At 43.2% G+C, this 26952-nt stretch overlaps 1 protein-coding gene across 1 annotated transcript in view; it reads left to right on the top strand.

Annotated features, from left to right (window-relative positions):
- The first annotated feature begins 70 nt into the window (after window positions 1-70).
- The window catches only part of LOC106850326 (uncharacterized), a 32881-nt gene continuing 5999 nt past the window's right edge, over window positions 71-26952 (top strand). Inside the window, exons 1-10 of the mRNA XM_088171194.1 lie at window positions 71-321; window positions 3892-4051; window positions 5674-5765; window positions 6757-6989; window positions 13853-14089; window positions 14715-14792; window positions 16006-16222; window positions 20956-21164; window positions 21680-21752; window positions 26509-26626. Coding sequence (XP_088027320.1) covers window positions 306-321; window positions 3892-4051; window positions 5674-5765; window positions 6757-6989; window positions 13853-14089; window positions 14715-14792; window positions 16006-16222; window positions 20956-21164; window positions 21680-21752; window positions 26509-26626 — 1433 coding nt within the window. The 5' untranslated portion in view covers window positions 71-305. The remainder of the gene's footprint in view (window positions 322-3891; window positions 4052-5673; window positions 5766-6756; window positions 6990-13852; window positions 14090-14714; window positions 14793-16005; window positions 16223-20955; window positions 21165-21679; window positions 21753-26508; window positions 26627-26952) is intronic.

Genomic DNA, 26952 nt, shown 5'->3' with positions numbered 1-26952 from the left:
AGTCAGCAGCTTCCCAAGGTCAGGATGTGAACTTACTCTTATGTAAAGCAAAGGCACTGAAAGTCGGCTCTTTTGTTGTGCTTTTTTCGTGTCAGATGCTGTTGGATCTCACCTGTGCTCTGGGAGGGACAGGCGGGTGCAGCCCCAGCCCGGGGCCATCCTCCCCACCAGCCTCTCCCCCTCTGCCCTGGTGATTGAGGGAGGAGACTTTGTCCCCTCACCGGGCACCCGAGCACCGACCTCCTGCTCTGCAGAGGCAGCAAACCCACCACAGCATCCTCTGAGGCCAGGGGACAAGAGGGAACATGCATAACCCTTCAGGTAAACTCCCTGTGAGGGGTGAGGAGCTCCAGGAGAGTGGTGTGGCAGGAGGGGACACCGTGTGATGCCCTAGGGTCCCCACCTTCCCCATGGAGATGTGCCTTGGCAGCAAGGAGTAGAGGGTGGGTTTGTCAGGGACAGGAGAGAGCCTGAGCACAGGAGATGGGTTTGCAGGAATCTGGAGTGGAGGGAGTGGGACAATCCCAGGGGAAAGGAATGGTGGGGTGGTGGATGATTGCAATGTCAAGAGAGCTTTGGCTGTGACTAATTTCTGATGCATTGTGATGCTTGTTTTATAAATAATTTGTCTCCCTAATGGAGCACTGGGGAGATTCAGCTTTTCAACTTATTTTCTACCAGTAGAACCTGTAGAAAATGCATCAGCTAGTGCATATTTCCCTTGCTTTCCCCTGGAGTTCAGTCAGAGTATAGATCCCTGGTTCCAGCCATGAGCAGCAGTGTCCCCTCTCTGGTGCTTCCTCCTGCTCTTTCTCCTCATGCTCCCCCTCCATCCCTAAGCTGCTACCTGTCCCCAGGCCATCACTGCTGCAGGCTCTGGCACTGTGGATGCTGAGGCACAGGCTGAGCTCTGTTCAGGACCCCCTGCAATGTTTGATGGCCATGCACTCGAGTTTTGGCCACACTGCCCACCCACCCCTGTCCCCACAGGGGCCACGATGTGCCAGGACATGTATTTACACACATGAGGTGTAAGGGTTGGGATAAGCTGTTGTCAATGCCCGAGGTCCCTTGGTGAATATGATGACTGGAACTGTTTGGGATGATTTCAGCAGGCTGGATTTCCAAGTGCTTAGCAATGAGCAGCTCCTGCCAAGGTGCTTGGCACAGGAGCACCAAAGAGTCTGGCAGCAAAGGGTTCAGGTGGATCAGGTTCAGTGCTCTGTCCTGGCTGGGAAGGGGAGCTCTTATGGAAGGCATTTCTGGGGCTGCAAAATAGATCTAGAGCCTGGAAGGTGAAATGAGGATAGCTCTAAAATGAGAACCAAAGATTTGGTCTTTTTGGTCTCATGTCTTTACTTTGTTTTTGCCAAATCCAGACTCTTGTCTCTGTGCCTCCTTCAGGGTGGCCCCCTGCAAACAATAACGTGTCCTCCTCTGTTCTTCAACTAAAAAGTGCCATCTGAGCACAAACTGCAGAGTTTAATTGTCATTCTGGGGCAGCAGATCACTCCATGGCACTGCACTGCCTGTCTGCTCAGAAGACACTGATGTCCTACATGTACAGTTTTGCAATCCTGACTCCTGACTTTGGTGCGAATCAAAAGTTCCTGATTCCAGACAGAGTAGAAGCTGCAATTTTTAGTCAGCTTAGTTGTAAAACAGGGTGGTTGTGCTCCTAGCAACTGCCCAGGAAGATGCTGGGAACAATTCTGCTGGCAAGAATGGTCCAAATAAGAATTGCCACCCTATCTTTCTTTATGAAACTGCTGGAGACTTAAAGCAGCCCTTTCCTGCTCTTTCATGGTAGGTCTATTTTCAGCATTTTCTTCCTCTGAGTTTGTCTTTTCTCCCGTGGATGATAATGCACAACTAGATGGGAAATGAAAAGAGATATCTGTGCATACATCGAGCCATAGGGACACAATCAGGAAATCTAATTTAGTGCTTCATATAGTCCAGCAGTTTTAAAGGGATTGTGTAAAACTGCGTGCTGAAATGAAGCACTTTTTCTTGGATAACCTTTAAAAAAAAGTAGTTACATAAAGTTCAGCTCACAGTGCTCAGAGCCTTGGGCCGGGCAGCCAGCCCTGAGCTCTGCTCTGACTTGTCTGGTGCTTGCATAAATGAGGACAATTCTGACCTCTGCTGTTGGCCCAAAGCATCACCAGGCTGCAAAAAATGCAGCACTCCCTGCAAAGGTTGTGTAATCTGGGATGGAGAGTTGCTCCTGGCATGCCCTGTCTGCTCCCTCTCCCCTCAGCACCTCTTGGCTCTCACATCTGGTGTTATAACACAGGTTACAAAACAGCTGCAATTAAGTCTTTTTTCCTGCCCTTTGTGTGACAGGCAATCCCTGTTACTTATCCAGAAGCATAACATGATGATTACTAAAAGTCGACACGGATTATAAACATGTTTTTACCCCTAAATTAGCAAAAGAGCCTCCGAGTGCTTGGCAGGGAGGATGAGCAGATCCTGAGCCTCCAGCACTCTCCGGATGAGCAGTGGAAACCCCGGGATGCTCCCTCATGTGGTGGTGAAAATGCTGCAAGAAGAGTGTGTGTGTCCTCTTCACTCGAAGTGCAGCTGGGCTGAGGGCAGCAAACCAGCATGGTTTGGGAAAGGAGTGGCTATTCCTGCAATTGAAATTATTTATAAAACTGTTGGAAGAGGTAAAAGCTGCCTCTGATGGTTAGAGATTGGGACGAGATATAAATCGTGGCATGGTATCACAGAATCACTGAATGGGCTGGTTTGAAAAGATCTTAAAGCCCATCTCATTCCATTCCCCTGCCATGGGCAGGGATAACTTCCACTGTCCCAGGCTGCTCTAAACCAGCCTGGCCTTGGACACTTCCAGGGATCCAGGGGCAGCCACAGCTGCTCTGGGCACCCTGTGCCAGGATCTCATCACCCTCTCAGAGAAGACTTTCTTCCTAATAGCTGATCTTAACCTACCCTCTTTCTGCCTGTAGCATTCCTGCTTGTCCTGTCACTACATGCCTTGTAAATGGCCTCTCTCCATCCTTCTTGTAGGCTCCCTTCAGGCACTGGAAAGCCACAGAAGTAAAGGAGATCATCCTTTCACTCATTCCACGTAGTTCTCTGCAGCTTTTCTCTGACAGGCAATAAAACCCTGCCAGGGGCAATCTGCTCCACCCCAGTCACACTCAGAGCCTCCTGTCCTGTCTCTCACAGGTGCTTTCATAACTCAGCATGTGCTCTTCCACTCGAGGACTGGGGAGTTTCTCTGAACCATGCCTCACCCTCTGCAGCCACGGCTGGCTGTGATGATGGATTGCTGCCAAAAGAGATTTTTGGGATCTCAGGACAGGTTCAGTGCCATGGGCAGCATTAATTTGGCCTCCAGAGCAAGGTGATCTGGATCCTGGAGACATTTCCACAGCCTTTGAAATGCTGACATGTTGTGTCCCCCCTTGCACAGACACAGCATCCCACTGACACACAGATTCTCCTTTTTACAAAGCTTCACCCACTGCCTGCATCTCCTGCCTGGTTTGGCAAGAGCAGTTTTGGAAGCATTCTGTTTTCTCCAAGGAAAATAATACCTGGAGGAGCAGGGTTTGTATGCAGTTGTTTGGTGTTTGATACTTGCCTTGGAGCTTTAAAAGCAAAATTCATGTGTTTAAAGCATTCTTATTCTTGATCAGATCTGAGGGGAAAGAGGCAGAATGCATGCAGCAAAAATCTGCTAGAAATATAAGATTTTTCCAGTTTGAAAACGTTTTCATTATTGTTTTCATAGTCCTTCAAAACCCTGTATTTTGTATATAAAAAACCCACACCTGTATTTATGTACTTTAAACTCCTCTTCCACTGATGGAGCAGTTACAAAATCATTATTCTACCTTTTAATTTCCATCTCAGAAACTCTGGCTGGGCACATTGCTGAGAACATTCTCAAAGCCAAAGAAATAGCCCTTAATGACTCTCGTGTACCTGAACAGCTCAGGAATTACTTACAAAAAGCTCTTGATGTTGCTCTTGGGCTGGACCCTTACCTGGATGCAATGGGAGCTTCCAAGAGGTACAGATCCTCCTTTCAACCTTGTGCTTTTGTCTGTGTTTGGATGAATGAGTTGTTAGATTTTCTGTCCAGAACATGCCAGAAACCTGGGGGACAGTGTCAGGAAGTGGGATGAGACTTAAGTGCACCCAAACCAAAATATGCATGGATACGTGTGTGAGCCCACAGCCTGGAGGAAACGAGGTGAGAACAAAACACTTTAAATTGTTGAAGATATTCTCCCAATTGATTGTTGACTATGGCAGTGTCTGAGTTGGAGCATATCCTGGGGAATGCCAACTCCACACAGTTTTTGCTGGAAGGTTTGAAGAGTGGATCCAGCTCGTGCTGGGATCAATAAAGAGTGAGGAAAACCTGCACCTCTGGATCCAGTCTCTAGTAACAGCCTTTATATGTGGCTTTTATCTCCAAGCACTCAACAAACATTAATTAATCTGCTAACTAAATTACTCTGGTAACTAAACTAATTAATTAAACTAATTTAAGGTATCATTAATTCAGAAGTCCAACTGATACCCTCATTATTCTCTTTTGAGCTACAGTATATTACCCAGCCATGTGGGGTCTGCTAAACAATTCCCATCTATCAGTGTACATTTTGATATGTGGAAAAAGCCAGTTCTGTCTAAAATTGACAATGTGTAAACTGTTCCAGGCTGTGGATTATGGGAACACCGAGTATTCACTCTGTTGCTGAAATAATAGCTGATAGTTGTTTGACTTACACTTGCTGTAGGATAATAGCTATACATTATCTTATTAAAGTTGTTAAAGCATTTGTGAGGGGCAGAAGAGAGGTTATATGAAATGTTCTACTCTTTAAGTCTTGGATTATCTGGCTGTGGCTGACACGGGTTATGAATTCTTTCTCATTTTACTGAGGAGTAGAGCGGGGGGAGCTGGAGGAAAAAAAACACTGAAATGGCTTTAAACTCTGGCCTGAAGAATGATCACCATCCATTTCTGGTGGTTGCTTTCTTCAGATAGGCTAATCTAACCTGTCTGGAGGCTATGGACTTCTTCAAGTCCTCTATTGCCTTCCCTTTGTAATAGGTAACATCTCACTTCATCCAGAGACATTGCCATAGGCCTGAGTTCTGTGAAATAGCATCTGGAGGCACCCTGCTTTTCTGAGCACTTCGTGAGGAAAAACATTTTTTTCCTCTGTCTTTAAAAAAATTTAGGTTTTATATCCTTTCCCCTGTTCTGGAAAGAAACCCTATTTTTGGCTGGAACAAAAATAATCATTGTAAAGCTGAACAAAACCTGGCCAGGATAACTGGAGTAATTCACTCCAAACCTCCAGATAGGTAGAGACCTGTCTGGGACCAGCTGAAAATGGGAAAGGTTTGGGGTTGAGCAGTGGGGAATTCTTTCCTTTAGTCCCCTTCTTCCCAAGCCCTATTGCTGAGGTGGCTGCCAGCACTGAGATGTGCTTGTTGCCAAACTGGGTTCTCTTAGGACTGGAATTTAGGATACTTGTGATGCTTCTGGGCTAATTTTTCATGGTCATGCACAGATGGAGCTTTTCCAGGAGTTCCCTCTTGGCTGCTGCTTTTTATGCTGGATGCTCAGATTTTGGTTGTTATCATCATATCAAAATGTCTTTTTTTATTTTCCAGAAAAACTTCACCTCAGCACATCCCAGAGGATGCTGAAGGAGCTGAAAGCACAGTCAGGCTGCAGGAAACACATGCCTCTGGCTCTCTGAATGGCAAGTTGGTAAAATTGCACCAGATTCGTGTAAATGTTCTCACTGAAGTTGAAGTTACATCCTCTACTTTGTCTTGAGTAAGGGGAGGATGCCATGGAAATGCTCAGAAAATGTGGGAAATTATTTCTAAAGAAAGAGATGAGCTTCCTGTGGGCTTTGATCTTCCTCTGGCACGAGTTTTCCTGTACCCTGCCTCCCATGCCCTTGTATTCACTCACACATGAGTGCTTTAATTCACAGTGCCAGCCCCATCCCTCACTGAGCAGCAAAGAGATCATCACCCTTCTTGGAAGGGAAAGGGATGGAAAAAAATGCTTCTGGTTTGGGTTTGGGATCTCTAATAGGGGCTTATGTCCTTTTGTGGAGGAGGTGGCCGTGGCCAAGCACTGCACCTTTACAAGTAGCAATACCCAGGCTTGTATCCTCTTATAAAGCCTATTACACTAAATCTATTCCCAGATTCATTCTTGCCAGATGTTCTCATCTTTGGAGTAATATATCATCCCAGTGAAGTACTCTTATAATCTATTACACTAATACATTGTTCGAAGGACACCACTGATGATAAATTTCTTAAATGATGGTGCTGTCTAGGGATAATGACTCTAAGAGCAAATGCAAGGTAATGTAGTGATTTTTTTTTTTTAATACTGGATTCCAGAAAGAATATGGAGCCATCTCAAAGCCATTTTCATATGGGGGGAATGTTAAAATATGCAATATTTCAAGCACTATTTAACAAGCACTTGAACAATAGCAGCATTGATGATAAAGGTTCTACATTTAAAATCAGTCCTTTTATTCTGTTGTCTTTTAGCTGCATTTTAGATGAAATTTTGTCAGATTCTGTTGTTAAATCCTTATTTGAGAGTGTTTTAAGATTAGGGTTTTTTTAATGATCACTTAAAAGGCACATCTAATTTTCATTGTGAACAAAGTATAGTCTTTCTCATGGCTTTATTTTCAAATTTTCACTCTTGTCTTTTCACAGGCCAAATTTTAAGGATGTTTGTCCATATGATCAGAGCCAGGAAGATTTTACTAATTGGCAATCCTAAAGGTTACACTATCCCTGCTATTGCAAAGGAATTGCCTGACGATGGCAAAATCTTTGTCTGTGCAGAAGTGCCATATCTCGGAGTGAAGAGCCAGGAAGAATTTGATTATTCCTCAGATGGCAAAAAGATAAACATGCAAGTGGGACCAGTGGCAGACACCTTGAAGGTAAAGTCAGCTGGAAAGGGAATTTGGGAGTTCTAGTGAAGAGCACATTATATAATTTCAGGCAGGTCCTATTTCCTGCCCATGCCATGCTGGATGGTGGCTCTGGTTTGCTTGAAAACGTGTGAACACACTCTTGTAGCGAGGTTATTTCTTTTTTTCAGTGTATGATGGGGCAGCTCTGTCACACAAGACAGTTTTCTTCACTTTAACTAAAATCCTGCAGCTTTTTGATCAGAGGAATCACAGGCTCTCAATGTAGGTCGATAGGCTTCAATAGCAGTTTAACTCAACATGGGTTGGCTTTGTTTTGGATCCCTAATTCCAAATATAACAAACAGGAACAGTGTATCTGTACCCTGCTGAGCCAGATTTTGAGGACAGCTTGCTCCCAATGTTCACAAGAGTTGGGAAACTCCTGGAGAAGTTTGTAATTCTGTCAAAACCTCTCACCATTTTTCCCCACAGCAAACTCTTAGATGTGTTAGACCCCACTTTCTCATTTCCAGAGCAATGTGATAAGCCTCAGACAAATAATGACTTAGCTGCACTTGTTTCATTCTGACTGGTGACTTCGTCCCAGGAAAGAGAAATCTTATGATTGCTGGCAGCTCACATTTAATTCCAGTTTATGGATCTCCAGGACATTGCTGCGGGTCCAGCATGAGACAGGTGGTGCCCATACCAGGTTCATTAAAAAGCCTTTCTATTATTAATACAAATCAATTTGATCTGATTTCGTTTTCAATCAGGATGTGTCAGTGTGAGCTTGATTGTAACTTTATTTGCATTAGCAGGTACATATTTATTTCTAAAATGAGATGGCCAGGAGCTTTCTGACCTCTGGTTTTCATGACCTCCAAGTTTGATAAGAAAGAAACAAAGAGCTTTGCAAGTGTATGAAAAAACGAAATGCTACAGATCACCTGCAATGTGCAGCATTTAAAATCCCAGCTCCCTGCAGTGAGTGTGAAATTAATTGAATTGCTGTTGCTCTCTAGTGCCCATTCTGTGCAACTGACTTACTGTGACTGAATTAAAATATCTAGAGGCAAGCAGAGTACATGCTGTGTAGAGATTAAAGAAGGGAGCAAAGACATGAAAATTAAATCCTTAAAACAGAATGTTGCAATTGATTTTATATCCTCCAATTGCAACATGAAGGCACATCCTGACCTCAGTTCTGCAGGTGCTCAGAACTTCAAATACCTCTTGGAGCTGTTTGGAACAGAGATGCTCGTGTTTGGCAGGAGAGATCCCAGCATGGGGACACCTTTCTGTGCAGGATTTCTGCACTGGGCTCTGAACTTTTGCTATTCAGTGTGGCAGACGTTTTGTCACCAGTATCAGGACAATCAGGATTGTCCTGAAGGTTTAATTCACAACAGCTGTAAATGCTGAAGCAATGAGTTTGGTGGGCTCTCCGGTGCATTTGCATTTTGTTGCTTCTTGAGTTTTGCCCAGTTGGAGTGTGGCAGCTGCGTGGAATGCCTGGGTATGTGGAAGAGGCTCAGCCTGTGGACAGAATGCTGCCTTTTCCCTCCCAGATGACCATTGTAGGCTGGAGACTGAGCAGGATTCCTTTGCTGCCTCGTGGGCAGCTGAAAGGCAGGAGGGCAAGGCAGGCACAGGCAGGAGATGGGTGAGGGATGGCACAGCAGGGCTCTCACAGCTCAGCTTCACAGGGGAAGTGGAGAACATTTCTGTCCCTCGTGGGCTGTGGGGAGGCTGGTCTAGAGCAGAGCTGGCTAGCATTTGTTGAAGAGCTCAGTGAGGTTTAGAAGAGCTGGAACAAGCTCTGGCAAGGATTGTCCTTGCTGCCTACAGTGTCTGCAGCCCTAGGTGTCATTCTTGTCCCTTTGTAGAAACTGGAGGGCAGGGATGGTCACCCACCAATTGCTCTTTGGAGGTGTCTGATGAAGCTTTCTTGCTTGGTTATGGCTGACTCTCACTTCTAAACCAAGTACACCAGGGCAGTATTTCTGCCTATCTGCTGCTCCTCAAATTTTTGCAGTAATACAACTCCTGGAAGCAGGATTTGCTTCACTGCCCTGGCCCTTTCAAAGCAAGAAAATGTCATATTATCTGTAGATTAACTACCTGTCAGGGAATTCCTTCTGTGCTGCCTGAAGCTATGATTCAGCATGTCCAAACTGTCAGAAGGAGTATGAGCTCTCCCTTCTGGTGTAACTCTAATCTATCCAGGAGTTGCATCCCAGCCCCAGGTATCATCCAGGTGCTGCAGGATGTGTCCAGTGGTGCCCCCACGACTACTTCTGCCCTTTACAAGGAAGCTGTAAATCTTGCAGCAGTTGCCCCAAGGATGCAACACATCTATGCCAGTGCACCTTGGACCTGGACCAGGCTCTCTGAAGCCTCTTGATGCTCCCTTGTGCTATCACACAGCACTGGTGGGGCTGGCCTGTTTCCTTCCCTCTTGTCCCAGATCACAGCCAGCACAAAAAATCTGGAGTTTTTCCCTGTCAAGGGATGCTAAGTGTCAAAGAGGAGCCAAATAGCTCCAAAGAGCTCAAATACATGGTAGGGTTCACTTGATACCTGAGGGCATGATGATGAAATTCCACCTTCCCAACTCATGAGGGACAGACACTGAGTGGGTGAGGTCCCATAGAACACAACACAAGCCTCCCTGCCCAAGAGCCTCAGGAATTTTACACAGCATTTTGAAATGTGGACTGAGGGGAAGCCTTTCTTCAGGTTCAGTCTCAGGTACAGGTGTTTTCAGAAGGAATTAGCTGCCTATTCAACATGTCCTGGGCCAGTGTTTAAAAACATTTCCCAACAAATCTTCCCTTAAGTCTGAGCCATGCCTGGATAATGTGCCTTGCCATGGATCTGCTGCCAGCAAGAGCCTGATCCTGCACAAAGAGCTTCCTTCAATTCCCGGTAGACTTTTGATGAACAATGGATGCAGGATTGAGTCTGGAGGGAATGCAAACTATCAGAAAATTATTCACATCCATTATTTTGATCCTTCCATTTTAAAATTGAAAATGCAACACAAAAATAACACAGTGTTTGCAGCTGATTCTCCTGATTGCAGGGCATTGTGGAAACATGTCGAGGTTTGCTTTCTTCTTTTTTCCCTCCTGTTAGCAGACAGAATAGGTGAAGAGGTTGAGCTGCAGATCTCATTTCTCCTGTTTTGCTGCTTGTGAAGTCTGCCAACAGAATCCACCTTGACAAAGTCAAGGACTCTGCGTTTAATGTTGAACTGAGTGAATAAATTATGCATGAAATTGTGTCGGAGTCTCTAGTGTGCTCTAGAATTGCTCCTTTTGATATGAAAGGTTAATTCAGAAAGGAGTCCAAAATAGCTGGAAATTGTGGGGATAAGTGGATAGTATTCACTGTTGTGAGCTGTTATTACTAGAAATTGCATTCCCTTTCTGGCTTCCCTAGAGATTTCGCTTTGCTGGTGAATATAAACTGTACTCAATAGAATAGCATTTAGGAGTAACAAGAGTGTATGTCCACACACAGTAAAATATTCTAATGGTGTTTTAAAAGGAAACTGTACTTTTTCATGTATTCTGTGCACCCCAAGGATGGATTGCTATTACATTTAGGTCAAGAACAAGGCACAGGGAAGGTAATAAGTTTTGAGTACATCTTTATTACAAATATGCTGACTGTATGATCCATATCAAAGGAACTGGGCAGTCATTTTTTTTCTGATTGAGTTTGTATCTGCCTTATGAGAGTGTTGTCTCTGATGAGGACTCCAATCAGTTTTTTTTTTTTAGCTTTGGCAGAAGATTCATTCATGTTCTTATTCGGGATGTCCTCTCCCTGATCTTTTCCTGTGTCCATCAGCAGCACTGCTGTGCCCTTTCCCATGGTCACTTTTTGGTACATCTCCTTAATGGAATGCAGTGTTACACTTTTTTTTTTTTTTTTAATTCAAGGGGAAGTTAATGACTCACTGTAAGCAAAAGCATTAATTTTAGCCAAGTTTGCTCTGAATTAAAACTCTTATTGCCATCTGTTACCATCTATGATGACTCTGTAGCAAGGAGCAGGGATTGCACTGTAAACACTCAGGAAATTAGTTTCAGCAGGATATTTTGCAGGCAGATTATTTCCTTCTGGATCTCAGCTTTCCTCACAGTTGGAGGCATTTGGGCTCTGCCTCTCCAAGCAAAGGACAATGTCATCTCCAGAGTGCTGCGGGTCCCAGGCAGGGCCTGGCCCAGTTTGTGCTGGGAGGGCCAGGGAGGTCAATCCCTCATTTTAAATCCCCTCATCCATACTGGACAGCATGCAGTTATCCTCAGACCCATCTTTCCAGTGCTTGGCTCTGCAGCCAGAGCAGATCTTTTATCATTTTGCTGGTTTTGTTCAGCAGTGGGTGCTGGCAGTGAGGAAACCCTCTCCAGTGTGGTGCCCTGGCCATGGTGACCACCTGCCTGGGTGACCTGTGTTTTTCTAGCCAAGGGGCTCCAGGGAACAGGACACTTTCCTCTCCCTGTGGCTGTTACACTACTGGGTAGAGGCTGCTCTAGAGGTAAGGCTGGTTCAAGGAATTTCATGGATTTCTCTTATAGCCCTGGAGCTTTTCCTAGCTAAAAATGGAAAACCCAGCAGCAGTTATGAAGCTGTGGAAACAAGCAGCTCAAATGATGGCAGGTCCCAGGACAGACTCAGGCTATTCCTTCCATGTGTCAGGCACTGGGTATCTGGATGCCCAAGTGACCTTTCTGGTTGGCCATTCAGGACTCAGGGAAGTGGCAGAAGAGAAATGCCTTAGAAACAATGGCCTGGCACACCCAGGCAGTGCAAGGACAAGCCAGGTGTGCACTGGGCACACATCCAACCCAGGCACCCTCCTGGGATGGATGCTGTGATGTTAAAAGGTGGTTTATCTGTATCAGAAGACAGATAAGAAAGAGATAAGCTGTCAGCAGGTAGGTGATACAGAGAGGGCTGAAATGAGAGGTCCAGCTAATATCCAGAGAGCTGCACAACTCCATATGGACCTAATGAAGTCAATGCATAAAAGTGAGATTCTTTTTCATTAGGGAGCCATCCCATGGAGCAGGAGTAACATATGTTCAGCGATGGCCACATCTGTTCCTGAATGTCTGCCCCCCACCTCCTCCACCCAGGAAGGTTACAAGTCAGAAAGTAGTGATAAGTCATGATAATTACTTGAATTTGGCTTTGGCTGTTCTCCCTGAGGAATGAGACCTCTAATCTCTCTTCATGATGGGCTCCTCCACCCAGCTTTCTTTTTCTGACCCTTCCTGAAGTATCTACATTGTACAGATTGACTGAGGTGCAACCTGACATAAGATACTCTTCCACAGTAGCAAAAATGTTCCTGCTGCTTTCCACCAATGTGGCTCAAGAGGGAACCAGGGCAAGACTTTCTTGCTGGTCATGAGATGAAAAGATGAATCCCAGGAATCCAGATGTCCCAGTTTCTACTACATTTGTAATAAGCCAGCATATATTTGGCCTTAGGGTCTTCTTTCATTATAGTGTAATGTGTCCTAAATGTGGACTCGTGAATGCTATAGGCAGAGTTTCTGTGCTATCCAGCATCCACAGTTAAATGAGACTACCCAAGCTTAATTCCCTCACCATTAACAAGCTCACAATGACACCAGTTTGCACAACAGAGGAGTTCAGAGCTTCAATGATCTGTTTTCTCTATTTCCTTGTCTGATCCACACACTCCCTGCCTCAGAAAGGCTCTGGAAATCTCTCTTTGGGAGGCATTAACCTTACTCCCAAAACCAGACCAGTTTTTCACATTCTGTTGCCATTGTTGATGTTTTTGTTGGTACATCCCAAGGGATGGCTCATCACTCGTTGTGCACAATGTCTCTAAACACAAAAGGGAAATCTGGATGCAAGAAGTACTGTTAAAAGTCACAGTAGAGACAGTGAGTCCTGGAAAACAGAACTGTTTCTATTTTCCCTTGAAATGCAAAGACTTGAAAGCATTTCTGCTCTCCGAGATAGGTGGATGAGCTGTTGTTTCATTGCAACGCACACAGATGCAGTTAAATAGTCCCAGATGGAATCTGAAATATTCCATAGCAGCCTCTTGGGCAGCGAGTGCATTAACTGCCACAGGAGAAGGCTGTAAAGGCTCCCATCTGGTCATCCATCAACACTTTTATACATTATCATCAGCAGCCTGCTTGGAGGGAAGGTGTGCCACATTTCTGAAAATCCAATTAGATGATAGCAGCCAGTTCTCTTTTATCCTCTCTGTTGCTGAGCTATCCAAAGCATTTTTTTAGATTAAAGAAACATCATTTTCCTTCACAGGGGCTGTGCTGCTTTATCTCTATCATGACCTGTTCTTTCATGTGCTTTATAATTCTATTATTAATTGGGATTTCAACCCTTTCCCTGCTACTGAAGTGGGACAAACTAGTTTGCAGTTCCCAGATCTGCCTTATGCCTCTTTTTTTTCCCCCAGACTGATATAATTGCCACTCTTCAATTTGTTGATAGTTGCTCTTTTGAGAAGAGAGAACTTATTGCAGCACTTCAGTGGCAGGGTTTGAAGCTAGTCTTACCCTGATGGATCAATTTACTTTGACTCAAGGTATGCAGGTGTTTCTGCTGTGACTCTCAACACCATAAGCTGGGATGAGCCATCTTCTTTTATATCCTGATTTTTCTTGGGAAGTTCAGAGATTCACTGCTGAAGAATGGTTTGCAAAGCACGGAAAACTCCTAAGATCTCCAGAAACAGTTCTAGCAGTGCTACCTTAAAAAACCAAGTTTCTGTCTGGTTTGGGTTTTATATAAAGGACAAATTATTGGCAACATGTTAAACTTTCAGGTAAATAATTAGTGTTTTCTCCAATATAATTTTTTCCCAGGCATTACATGCTGAGGACGAGCACTTTGATATGGTCTTTATTGATGCTGATCAAAGGAATGCTGTTCAGTACTACAGCTTTGTCATGGATAACCACTTGCTGAGCATGGATGCAGTGATCTGTGTAGAGAATACACTCATGAAAGGACAAGTCTACCTGGAGAATGTATCAGATGAAAATGTACTAGCTGTCAGAAAATTAAATTCAGTGATTAATTCAGATCCTCGTGTTGAGCAGGTTAGTGGAATGCCATTGGTTAAGGTGCCCTCAGTGCTGTATCTATGGATTTTGCAAAGTACTCTTTAAAATGCTTCTTTTGTTGGTGCCATTATTCTAAGGACCTAAAATAAACTCAGATTTTATTATAATTCACCTCACTTGAGCTCGAGGTATGAGTTTCTATATTCAGGAGTGGTCCCTGCTCTGTCTGCATCTTATAGAGTGTTAAAGGCAAGATAAAAGGAGAGCACTTAAGAGTGAATAATCAGCTCTACAGCACAACTAAAGAATCACCACTCTGCTTTAAAGGCTCTGAGGGTTGTAGGGCATCACCAGCACAATGGGAGTCAGCAAAGAGAATAAAAAGAAGTAGTAATAGGATGCACAAACAATATGTTGTGATTTTAGAAACTAGAGAGACAAGATTGCATTTTTTTTCCCTGGTATTTATGTAAGCAATGAGTTTGGAAGAAGAATGTGAGCAAATACAGATGCCTGACATGTTTGTATTGTTCAGTTAAAGAACAGGAGTAGGGGAAAAACTACTGTGGCCTGAGGATTATCCTTCATATTTGAATTTGAATTTGAATTTGGTGGCAGAAAGCCAGGTACAAAGCAGATGAGAACTGTGTTATATTTGCAGGTGATTTTGCCTGTGCAGAGTGGACTGAGCCTCATTCGAAGGAGCCCTGTGCCTCCAGATGCAGTGGCTGAATCCAAGGTGGGTATTTCCTCTCTGTGAACATTTCTGGGAAAATTTTGACTCTGACAAGGACAAGGACAAAATAATTTAAAAGGATTTGGTGGCAAGAACCCAGACATGTGGTAGGTACTCTGATCACAGACTTAAGAGCTTAGAGCTTGGCACCTTTCAGCCTCCCTAGTCCAGGGTTGCACTAAAGCTGATAAATGCTGCAAAGTCTTTCAGATCAGCTGGTCCTGTGGTGACTCTCTGGAGTGGCTGGTGTTCTGCTCACCAGGTGTCAGTGCCTGGTGCTCTCCCATCCTTCCCATGCAGAGGAGTGTGGGAAGACGGAGCTGAGGACCAGCTGTAATGAACCAATACAACATTTCTGAAATAGTTCATTTTTTTTTCTCAAAGGCAGCACAGGATGTCCTCCTGTGCTTTCTGAGCTGGATATTTTAATGGCCTTACATTTTGCTTGTCCTAAGGAAAAAAAAAATGGTGCTTTTATCTTCCTCTGTTTTATGTAGTGGGCATCATCTAGCTGTAGTGAAATTCCCATCTGGAATCATAATGGCCTACCTCAGTAAACCCAGACCCAAACATCCTGGTTGTTTTGCAGTTTCTGAGCACTCCCAAAGCTACACCCACTGGTAATTCCTGGCATTTCAAACTCAATATTTTAAACATCTTGTATTTTGCATTTTGATTCCAGTCAGGAGGAAATGATGTATGGCAGCTGATCAGATGACAGCTTGGTTTAAGTTATTGGCTGATATCTTTATTTGTGCACCAGCCTTGTGAAGATATTTTGATTGCACTCTACTTGACCCAAATCCTGCCTTTGGACCCCTGTTCTTAGCCTCTTAGCTGAGCCTGAGGGCAAAATTGGGCCCTGGGGATGAAATAATTGGAAATCTTAATTAGTCAACTTCTAAGACTTTGAATCCAAGCCAGGCTAAGAAATGCCATACCCTACTCTCCTAAAAGTGGAATGGTTGCAGCATCTCCCCAAAGCACAGCCCTTCTGCTCCATTGTCTGGCACCTTAGTGCTCTGTTTGAGGTTAATATCTGTATGGATGAGGGGGCTTTTTGGCTTGAATTAGCGATACTTTTTGTATTAATTAATGGGCTAAGAAGACATGGATCCCTGCTCATGCTCCCACCTCGTTCTCACCAGCAGAGTCCTTCAGAGGTGTCAGTGAGCTCTGTCCCTTGCTGTGCAGTGTGTTTGTGTTTTTGTTGCAGACAGAAGTGCTGAAGGATGATGTCTTCTGGGGCTGCCACGGGCGGCGCATCCTGGAGCGGCTGCGCTTGGATGGCAGGGTGGCCTTTGTCACAGGGGGAGGGCAGGGCATTGGCAGAGCCTTTGCCCATGCACTGGGGGAAGCTGGGGCTAAAGTAGCTGTGGTGGATCTGGTCCTTGCCAAGGCAGAAGCGGTGGCGAGTGAGCTCAGCCTCAAAGGTAAGCACTGAGCACGATGGGCTCTGCAGTGGGTGGCTTTTCTTCAAACCTGACACTGCTCTGTGTATGCAATCCCCTCCCATCCTGCCCTGGTGGGGAATTGGTTAGAGTAGGGGATTTTCACAAAGCTTCTCCTGCCCTGTCAGTGCTGTCCCAGCAGTCACTGATACCACACCAAATGCAAGAGATATATCAATATAAACTCCACTAGACAGGCAAAGTGATCTAAACAAAATTCCTTGCTAGAATTTTATGGCTAAAAAAAAATCCAGAGAAGGGTCACCTCATACAAGTGAGATCTGTATAACCAGCACTGAACAGAGATGGTGCTGCCCAGAGTAAATCATGCAGAACCTCAGGCTTCACTGTGGGTGAATGAAAGATACAGGCTACAAGCTCACCTACCCCCTCTTCCAGACCTTATGAGCCAAAACACCAAAACAAGGTAGTTATATTGCCAGTCTGAATCTCTCCTTGTGCCCTTTAAATGGAAGACAAGCCATTTTTCAAGCCCTTTTTCAAACATGTATGAAAGGTCAGATATGGGAACAAAATACTAATAGACGTAATAAGTAAAATCCCAAATAAGAGGTGAAATCCTCTACAAGCCACTCCTGTTTTAGCAGTAAAAACAGAAAATGTAACATAAAATTGAATTTCCCCCTAGAGCTGTGCTAAACTGCAATTGTAAAGGGGAAAAAGAAAACTGGAAATATAATATTAGTGATAAGAGAGGAAGTATTACTCATTTTATAACTCCTTCTGTGAGATTGCACCTGAGCTTTCTTCAAAGTTCAGTATTTCATTGTCTCTAAAGATGGACATTTACGCAGGAAATTTTCACCTTCCCATGTGGATAAAGCCACCAGTATTTGTTTCCACTCTGACTTCTGCAAGGGATTGGGCCATTAGAAACCATATTCTCCAGCAAAGCCAGCCCCTGCAGATGTATTTATATCACCTAGTCTCAGGAAGAGACAAGGAATGGTGTCATTCTAGTTTGGATACTGTCCTGAAACTCCCCAGAGAACATTGAAAACAAAACATCCCTGTCTACACAATCCCAGCTCCTCTAAGCAGGAGACACTTCACATGGTGTGCCAGTGCAATGGTTAAAGCTCTGATCCCAAATAATGACCTAGAAGAAAGTGTCCAGTTCCTATTACAAATTCTTGAGCCATCCCTGAAGCTTTTCACTCTCTTATGCACTAGAGCCATATGGTTTTGGCACAAAGTAGCCGTGCCCTACACCTTAACTCTCCTTTTGGGCATTTTTTCCCTGTGACATCCTGCATATCAAACAGAGCTATTCGGATAGAAATGGGCTACTTGATAGAGCCATGAGACTTTGGATGACAACAGCCTATTGGAAAATGAACTTAACTCCTCTCCAGGGCATTTTCAGTAGGAGTTTGATCATCTACCCTTCAATGGCTGCCCTACATCTCTGCTCCTTCAGCAGTGGGCTGCCAGCCTGGAGGAGGTGGGGGGTTGTTCCAAAATACAGTCGGAGAGGTCATGAGGCATAGCAAATATTATTGCAGTCTAAAGTAAAGAAAATCTCACTTCTCACTCTTTACACTTCTTTATCCTTTGAGGTCAAATATTATCTATCAATTTGACCAGTGCAGCTGGTCAGGGCACATCTCTTCCGTCTCATGATGGGTTTTGAGGTTTCGAATTTATTGTCATTCCCTGTTGGAACAACCCCCAAACTTTGTAAAGCTTTTGTGAAAGGGAATTATATCCAAATGCCCGTTTTTGGAAAGGATCTGAAAAGGTCAGGTTTTCAATCTCTTTCTCTCCAGAGGTAACTAGAGATTCTAGCCTGGACCTCAGAAGCTTTCCCTTGAAAACTTTTTGTTGAAATCAATGTTTCCATGAAACATTTTGGCTTCAAAGAAGTATCATGCTCTGTTGGAAATAAATTTTGACAAAAAGGTTCAGCTAGCTTTACTCTCAAAATATTCACATGAGTAAATTGAAGCAATCATAACATTAATACGTATTTTTCCTGCTGTAATAAGGACAAAGGGGCTGTGATTTTTTTATTCTCCTCTATGGCTGTAGATCTCTAACTCAAAGTTGGAAGCTCAGTGCCCCAAGTCATTCCCATACTGATACTTTTTCAAAACATTTTGCTTAGCTTGCTTAGAGCTGCTCTGCTTCTTATATCAAGGAGCCCTTTCCTGCCTTTTGGGATGGTGCCATCATTTCATGATGAGTTTTAAACATCAGAACGCCTGTGATCTCAGTTTTAGCTTTGTCAGACAGCTCGGGTGTACGTCCCTTGGCTGCAGGGCTCTTTGTTTTTAGATCCTGTGTGAATACCTTTTTCAACAGTTACTAATGGATCCTGACTGAAGAACCAAAAATGATGAAACACAACCAAAAAATCCTAAGGGTTACCTTCCACTACACACACCTCTGTCTTCAGGGGGAATCACTGCCTGTACCCTAAGGGAAGAATTAGTCTGATGGGATTTTTAAAATGTGCATTTTCACTGTAAACTATGCAAATGCCTTGTGCAATGTCACTCCTGATCTTCTTGTCTATATGCAACATGTTACTTCCATTTATACCGAGAGACCAGAGATGAAGCCCGTGGCAGGGGGACGTGTGTGTGTACCTGCAGAAGGACACCTCAGGCATATCCAGCACAGTGATTGTCTCCAGCATGGAGCCCCTGGGCTCCTCTCCTGCCCCTCTCATCACAAACCTGCCTCCATGAGCCCCACAAAACTGAGCTGAGTGCTGTGGGGAGGCACTGGCCCCAGCAGCACCAGCCTGTTGTGTCTGTAGATTTGAAGCTATTTTTCCATAGTTTTATTTATTATTTTTAACAGGTGGTTTGGGGGGAACAATGGAGAGACAGAAAGTGGTTTCCTCCCCCCTCTCAAAGTGCAAGAATATCAGCTGAATTGATTAAGGTTGAGTGTGGAGCTCTGGTTTGAAGTGAGCGTGGTTTCACTGCTTCTTCACTAGACACTCACATGTGGCACCTTTTGTCTCATTTTTATAAACTGACCTATAAGATGAAGCTCTAAATGGGGTGAGAGTTGGACGGCAGGTGAAGAGTCTTTCTGTTACCATTAGTAACACACTTGCACCCATTTTGTCTGTAAATTGAAAAAGAAAGATTGCAGCAACTCCCTGTGTGTTAAATGTCTTGATAACAATTAGGAGGAGCAACAGGGGATGTCTGGCTATTCTTATTCTTTCAGCATATTTAGCACAAAACCTGTGATAAAATAAGAAGTCCTATTTTGTGGCAGAGCGTGCATCCACTTTTTACTTGTCTGTATTTTTTCTCTCCATGGAAATCAAGAGAACAGTGTCATCACTGAAGGGGCAGGAGCTCCCCTGCCCCAGCACCCCAGAGCAGCATCACCTTGGGCTGTGCACTCTGACAGCTCCTGAAGGCACTGGAGATGAGGAGGAGATTTTCCATGCAAAAGCCTCTTTCCTGCCACTTTCTTCACCCACACCACTGGGCAATTCCTGCTTTGCTTTGCTTTCCTGGGAGCCTCCATGTCAGCTTCCTTTTGGGAGAGTCTCCTCCTCGAACAGGCTAATCTCTTCTTTTAAATGTTTAATCAGAATGATCTAAAAGAGGGATCAGTGTGAAACAAATTTGTTATTTATATAGAAGAAAGATATCATGCTTTAATAGCTGCAACTTCCTACCCAGGCTGCTGACCACGGTCCAGCCCCAGTGGCTGCCTCCCTCCTTCCTTAATTAAGACCCATTTCACCACAGCCCTTACTGGTGTGGCCTTGTTTGGCTTTGAGGATGGGTGTAATCCCAGTGGCAGCAGATGCCTCAGCAGGCTTCTTCTGTTGTTGGGCAATAAGGCTATTTAAAGCTGACTTTTATAATTAATTAAATGAAGTTATTTATGGATCAACACTGGTGCAAAAGTCAATGGCTGGACTATTTTAGGAAAAAAAGCAAAACTTCTGCATGTTTAAGATTTGATAAATCTCTTTATTTCCCAATGTTTGCATTATTCTGGCAGTGTGATTTGCAGTAGAGAAGGCACTATGACTGCCATACCTGTGCCCCTGCAGGTATTCCCACTCGGCTCCCACCTAAAACTGCTTTGGTTTTGTCTGAGGCTCCCAGCTCTCTGCATGCTGTACTTCATCCAGAGAGCAGTCTGGGACAAATTAATTCGATTTCTGTAGCATCTTGGAGGGGACCGGGCATAAGAAAAGCATCTGTAGAGCAGCCAGGAGCTGGGGAAGCTGCAGTTGAGAGTTTGGACAGAAGATGGTGCAGTGTTCCAAGATTCGTCCTGCCCGAGAGGCAGACTTAGTTCCAACACCTGGGCTCCAGCCTGGTCTCCAGCAACTTTATAATGGTATTGCAGTAAAAAACACACGTTGTGCTGCTATTTGTGGAGCAATGAATTAAGGTGGAATATATCTATATATTAAGATTTATATCTATATTTATATAGTCATATAGTCTTTATTTATATAGTAATATATTCTTATATATTATATTTATGTTATATTTATATTTATATTTATATTTATATTTATATTTATATTATATTTATATTTATATTTATATTTATATTTATATTTATATTTATATTTATATTTATATTATACAGCCACATATAAAATATATCTCTCTCTCTATGAATTAAGAATGATCATAAAATCAAATATTTTTTTCCCTGTGAATTCCTATGCTGACTCCATCACTCTTGTTTCAATGCAGGCATTAAAAGCCTTGCCCTGGCAGCAGATGTAAGCAAACCTGAGGATGTGCAAAGGATGGTGGATGCAATTGTGGCTCGCTGGGGCACAGTCCACATTGCATGCAACAATGCAGGAATCAATCTGAACTCTGCAAGTGAAGAGACTTCCCTGGAGGAATGGGACAAAACTTTTAATGTTAATTTACGAGGATTATTCTTGTGCTGCCAAGTAAGTGTGAAATACTGCACTGGTTAGTTTTGCAAATGGGTATTAATATTCTAAGTGCTTACTTTATCTCAAGATAAAATAACCCTTTATTAATAATTATCACAACAAAATTGGTCCTAGTTTTGGTGGAGTTTAGGAGAGATTTGCTTTATATCAATTACAGATTTTGGGCAATACATTCAAAAGTAGCTGGTACTTGTTGGCTACCCAAGCCCAGGCATTAAAGAATGCCAAAATTTTTTTGAAGGGTGGTTATTTGAAAACCAGGAGGCTTGGAGGGGGGAATTCCCAACATTAGTGATTTTTTGGAAAAAATATTGCTAACAGTGGAAAGGTGTGAAATGGCAATGGGATTTTTTCCTGCATCAGCCGTTTTTATACCAAGTTTTTATATCAGGTGCTTAAAAAAAAAGTGTTAGCACATCCACTCTTCTGAAAAGACTAATTTATTATCATGTCATTATTAGCACAATCACAGAAAGGGTCACTGGTCTTTCCTTTAATTTCTGTCACAGGCTGCAGGCCGCATTATGCTGAATCAAGGATATGGGAAGATAATTAACACAGCATCTATGGCAAGTTTAATAGGTGAGTGATGAGAGCTAACAGTTGTGCTTCAGAATCCATATTTTAATTACTACCGATGCTATTTGAATCAATTAAACCTGTATTGGGAAGGAGTAAATCACTGACATTTCATATTAGAGGAAATGTACTACAAAATTTTTATTGATATCATTTTTCAACATTTATCTGTCCTCAATGTTTTAGAGCACTTATTACTTTTTATAGAAAGGGTGGAGTCACCTTTTCTGGCTCTGGAGCACGGATACCACAGGAGAGGTGCTGTTCCCTCCATGCTGGTCCAGGCAAACTCCTTGGCATGTGGGGAGCTGAGCCCACAAGATGCTTACAAGCCACCCAAAGGATTTTGTGCCAATATTTGCCCTGGTACCCGTGGGTTTTATAACATTCTCATTGCCAACAGGTGCCTGCACCAATGCTGCTGAATCAGCAGTGTCATCAAAAGGGCCAATAAACCATTGTAACATATGGAATGAAATCCCTACTGCTGAGCTAATCTGGAAGGCTGCTGAGCTGAAGCCCATGTAACAAAAATTGATCAATTACACAAATTAAGCATAGCCCTTTAGGAATTTATTTTATTGGTCTGGACATCTGTTGCAGTATTGTCCAAATCCAAAAATCAAATGGTGCCTTGGGTTGCCAAGTTAGGCAAGAAAATCTAGTAGCTATAAAAGTACAACTGAAAACCCCTGTATTAATATCATGTCCATCTGCTGAATGTTACATAAATATGCAGTCTTTTTATTTTCCTTTGGAATAACGTTTATTTTTACTGTGCCCAGTTTGACATTCTATGTCATTCTATTCAGTTTATTGCACAGTAACTTTAAATGGTTCTTCAAAAATCCATTTATAATGTTGTTGTTAATATTTTTTTCGAGTGTCTTTACCAGCTGTTTTACTTATGCTTAAACACAGGCACCATCTCTCCATCCCAGTTTGTAAAGTTACAAAAACTCCCCAAGAAAAGTAGTTCTGAAAAGATTGTGAGGCTTTAAATTTCAAATATCTCAGGCTTTCCTGCTCTGCTCTGAGCAGTCGGGCTCTGGTCTGTGCTTGGGTTGTCACCATCCACATCATTGTCACAAAGCAAAATTTCCTGGGATGTAGTCCATCCTGGAGGAAGTTAGGAAGCTCTGGGAATTGGCACAAACTGGAGATCTGCTGATTTGGCACACAGCTCCCAGCCCAGCAGTGGTCTGCTCTGCCTAAGGAGAGGCATTTTCCAACTTTTCCATCGGGGCTTGGCACAGTGAGCTGGATGGTGATGCCATTCCAGCACAGCATCCATCCCAGCCCCAGCTTGGGGCTGCACCTCCTTGACTGGTGAGCCAAGGCCAGAGCTCCACCTGGGGAGCACATTTCGGGGCTGGAACCCAAATACCTGTCCTGGAACAGGAAGGAACATTGGAAAGCAGCCCTGAGAGCAGCCTGGAAGGGTCATCCCAAGATGCATTTGAATGTCAATGAAAGTTAATGCATGCTAGGCCAGAAGTTAAGAGATGGAGAGATGTGTTTACCTTCTGAACCTGTTTGAATCTTGGCATTGAAAAAATCTAGTAGTTATGAAACTACGACTGAAAAACCACGATGTTCATATCATGTCCATCTGCTGAATGTTAAATAAATATGTTGGTTGGTTGGTTATTTAAGTACGTTGGCCAACTGGCATAGTATGAAATGTTTCTAGAAATAGTTAGGGGATATTTTTTTGTTGTTGTTGTAGGTTGAGTCCTTCCTCAGAGATACAGGAAAATGAGGAGACACTTAGCAGGATAGGGAGGTTTTTGTTTGTGATTTTTCCAGATACATTGCTCAGAATCAGCTTTAATTAATGGGAGATAAGCTGCATACATTTTGCATATGTGCATTTTGATTCTGGTGTTCCAATGGAATTATTCCAGGCGCACGCTCCAGCAGCGGCGGCTCGGTGGTTCACACAGGTGTAACTCAGAGCTGTAATTTTTACAGTGAATATCTTTAGTGGGAAGTGGCCTGCTCTGCTCTGTGTGCACCTCTCGTTAACATTGTGTGGCTGCTTCAAGGTCAGGCTGGGAACCTGATGCACCAAACAAAGGTGCAACAGCAGTGTCAGGTTATTGTGGAATAACCCCACAGCCCTTCCCTCCCTCCCCCCAGGGGTGGGAGAGAGAATTTAGGAAACGAGGTAACACTTCTGGGTTGAGATAAAGACAGTTTATTAGGACAGAAAAGGAGAGGCAAATAATAATAAGAAAAAAGAACATAAAAAACAAGTGGAGCACAGTGCAGTTTCTCACCATCCACTGACCAATGCCCAGTCAGTGCCCAGCCAACTCACTCCAGTTTCCAGCACAATGCCATGTGATTTGAAATATCCCTCTGGCCTGTTAGAGAAAGCTGTCCTGGCTGTGTCCCTTCCCAGGTTCTTTTGCCTCCAGCCTCTTTGCTAGCAGGGCAGCATGAGGCCCTGAAAAGTCCTTAATTTAGAGTGAGACCCACTCAGCAACAACTAAACCATCCGTGTGTTATTATTCCTGTCCTAAATCCAAAACACAGCACGGTAACAGTTCCTGGGGGAAAAAAAAACACAAAACTATCCCAACCAAAGTCAGAACAAAGGTGTTTAAAACATAACGCAGCTAATGTTGGCAGAATTTTTATCTGCTTTCTCCTATCGTCTGTCTTGAATAGGAATGTGTCCTCGCTTCCATGGAAGGACTTTTGATAACAGTGCCCCATCACCCACCCCAAGTCAGAAGCTGATTCTTGTGGCTTGCAGCAACTTGTTCTCACCCACAGGTGCTGTAGGTGCAGAGCCAGTGCCAGAAATCCTCTCCTCAAGTGATCACCAAAATGATTTATCACAGACAGACTTGTTTGGAAAGTTTAGCAAAGAACTGCTTTTGGGAGGTTACAAGGTTAACTACCGAAGTTGTATGTAACTTGGAGCTGATGCATGGCAATTAATCAAGAAATTACGTTCCACATCTTTTCGAGAGCCCCCACGGTGCTCTGCATCAGGGGGCAACAGGCACACACTGAGGGCAAAGCAGTTCTGCTGGTCAAAATGCAAATTATTTCACATTGAGCAAAAGAGAGCACACAATAAATGCTGGCAGAGGAGGGCAATGGTATGAAACTCTCTCCTTACCAGGGAAAAGGCCTCTGAATTCTGAGCAAACCTGCATCATATACCCAAAGAAACCCCCTCTAATTGTTGCTCCCGTCATGTGTGCACTTTAAATCTATTCACAAACATATCTGTTCAAGGCAAAGGTCTTTGTTCACATGCTCACTAATTTACAGCAGGGCTTTTTGGCTTTTTCAGAGTTTGGGTAACTCAGTTACCACCTTCTTTCCACCCTTAACATTGACATATTCAAACCCAAGTCAATAAAATCAGTAGTGGGAGTGTTGGGATGCCATGGGTGGGAGTGATATAGAACTGATGCATCAGCTGAATTTATTGAGACCAGTTTAATGCCAGCTACCAGTGCTGCTTATGTGCTTTTATCAAAATGCTGGGAGCTGGGGTTTGGCTGCTGAACCTTGCACAAATACAGTGATTCCCTTTCTTCCAGGGTTCAGTGTTATCCAACCCCCCAGGCTGGAATTGCCTGTCTTTGTGACTACTGATATTTGCCCTGATTTTCCCCTCCCTCCATCAGAGTCAGCAGCTCAGTGAAGCTCTGCACTGATACAGAGCTAATTATGGATGGATGCTTTGCACTGGATTTGTTTAATGAAGTCCTAGTGACAGCCAGAGAAGTCCAAGGAGAGATTCTTTGTGGGTGTAAATCCCAACACCTGGACTGACTTGGATTGACTCCCGTGGGTTTAAAGCACTTTACACCCACTGGGGATTTGTCCTTAAGTAGCTTTCACTGAGCTGGAGAGGGGCAGAGCCACCCGAGCACACGGCACTAACAAGCTTGAACATTGTAATTAGCAAGCTGATCATTTTCTGTCTCTGACTGACATGTGACATCTCTGAAACATTTTCAAAAGCTTCAGATTTTGAAAGTGGTGGGTGTTCTGAATTTTTGGGATGCACCTGTGTTCACATCCACACAAACATTAGTTAGATAATGTGTTTGCCTCAGACTATGGATAATTTAAAAATTAGGGAGAATAATTTGTTCCAAGAAGCTATATATAATATATTATATAAAATCTGTTATGCACTTATATATATTCTATCATATAATGTCATATCAAACAATTTAATATTACATTCAGCTATCACATCAAATATTATCTACCACATATAATATTATAAATAATATTCATATATTACATAACATAGAATACATAATATATATTGGACATATTAATGATATAATATTTTATAATGATTTGATAATATATTTTGTTAGTATTACAGTATAAAAGTATATAAAACATACATTTGTCTATAATATATGAATGTGCATGTGTGTATATGATTATTTATCTTTCTTTAGAGCAGTGAAGTATTGTATGTATATGTTTAATATACTGGTTTTGTCTTTGCCCAAATATGGGATCTTTTAAATGTCTTTATTTTTATTTTCACCATTGTTTTCCGGTAGCCCATCTGCCGAGACAAAATTGTTAGATGGCAAAATACATATTTAGGGGTTTTGTTGTAGGTGGCTGAATTCTTGCTGCTCCCTGCCTGGTACCTGGGAAAAGGGCAAATAGCTCATCTCAATGCAGGGAGTTGTCTGTGTAGTGCCTGAGCTATTTTAATTTGGGAAGAATAAATAATTTTCTTCTTCTGAATCCCTTGTAGTCCCTCACCCACAGAAGCAGTTGGCGTACAACGCCTCCAAAGCCGGGGTCGTAAAATTAACACAGACATTGGGAACCGAGTGGATTGACAGAGGAGTAAAAGTCAACTGCATTTCCCCGTAAGTAAAATGTAGTCTCATTTTGAAACTACAAAGGGAATGAAATGTTCTACAAAGCTCAAATGAACACTATCTCAGCAAATAAAATTTCTAATTAGCAGGTGGATTGCATCCCTTTTTATGTTGTCTTTTCCTTAACAAAGGTTTAAATACTTAGAACCAAGCCTGCTCTGTTGCTGTGTATACTCAGGGATTTAAGGAGAGGTTTTAGCATTTGATAATAGGTTTTCCAATAATGTGAAGGGTAGTTTTTAGCATTTCCCTTCCAGATGAAATATTTCCTTAGTCTGTCCAAGCCTTCTGTGGTTAAAGAAAGGGTTTTTGAC

This window comes from Sturnus vulgaris, chromosome 11, assembly GCF_052056855.1.
Source record: "Sturnus vulgaris isolate bStuVul1 chromosome 11, bStuVul1.hap1, whole genome shotgun sequence".
Taxonomy (NCBI): domain Eukaryota; kingdom Metazoa; phylum Chordata; class Aves; order Passeriformes; family Sturnidae; genus Sturnus; species Sturnus vulgaris.
This window is presented reverse-complemented; position numbering and strand designations above follow the sequence as displayed.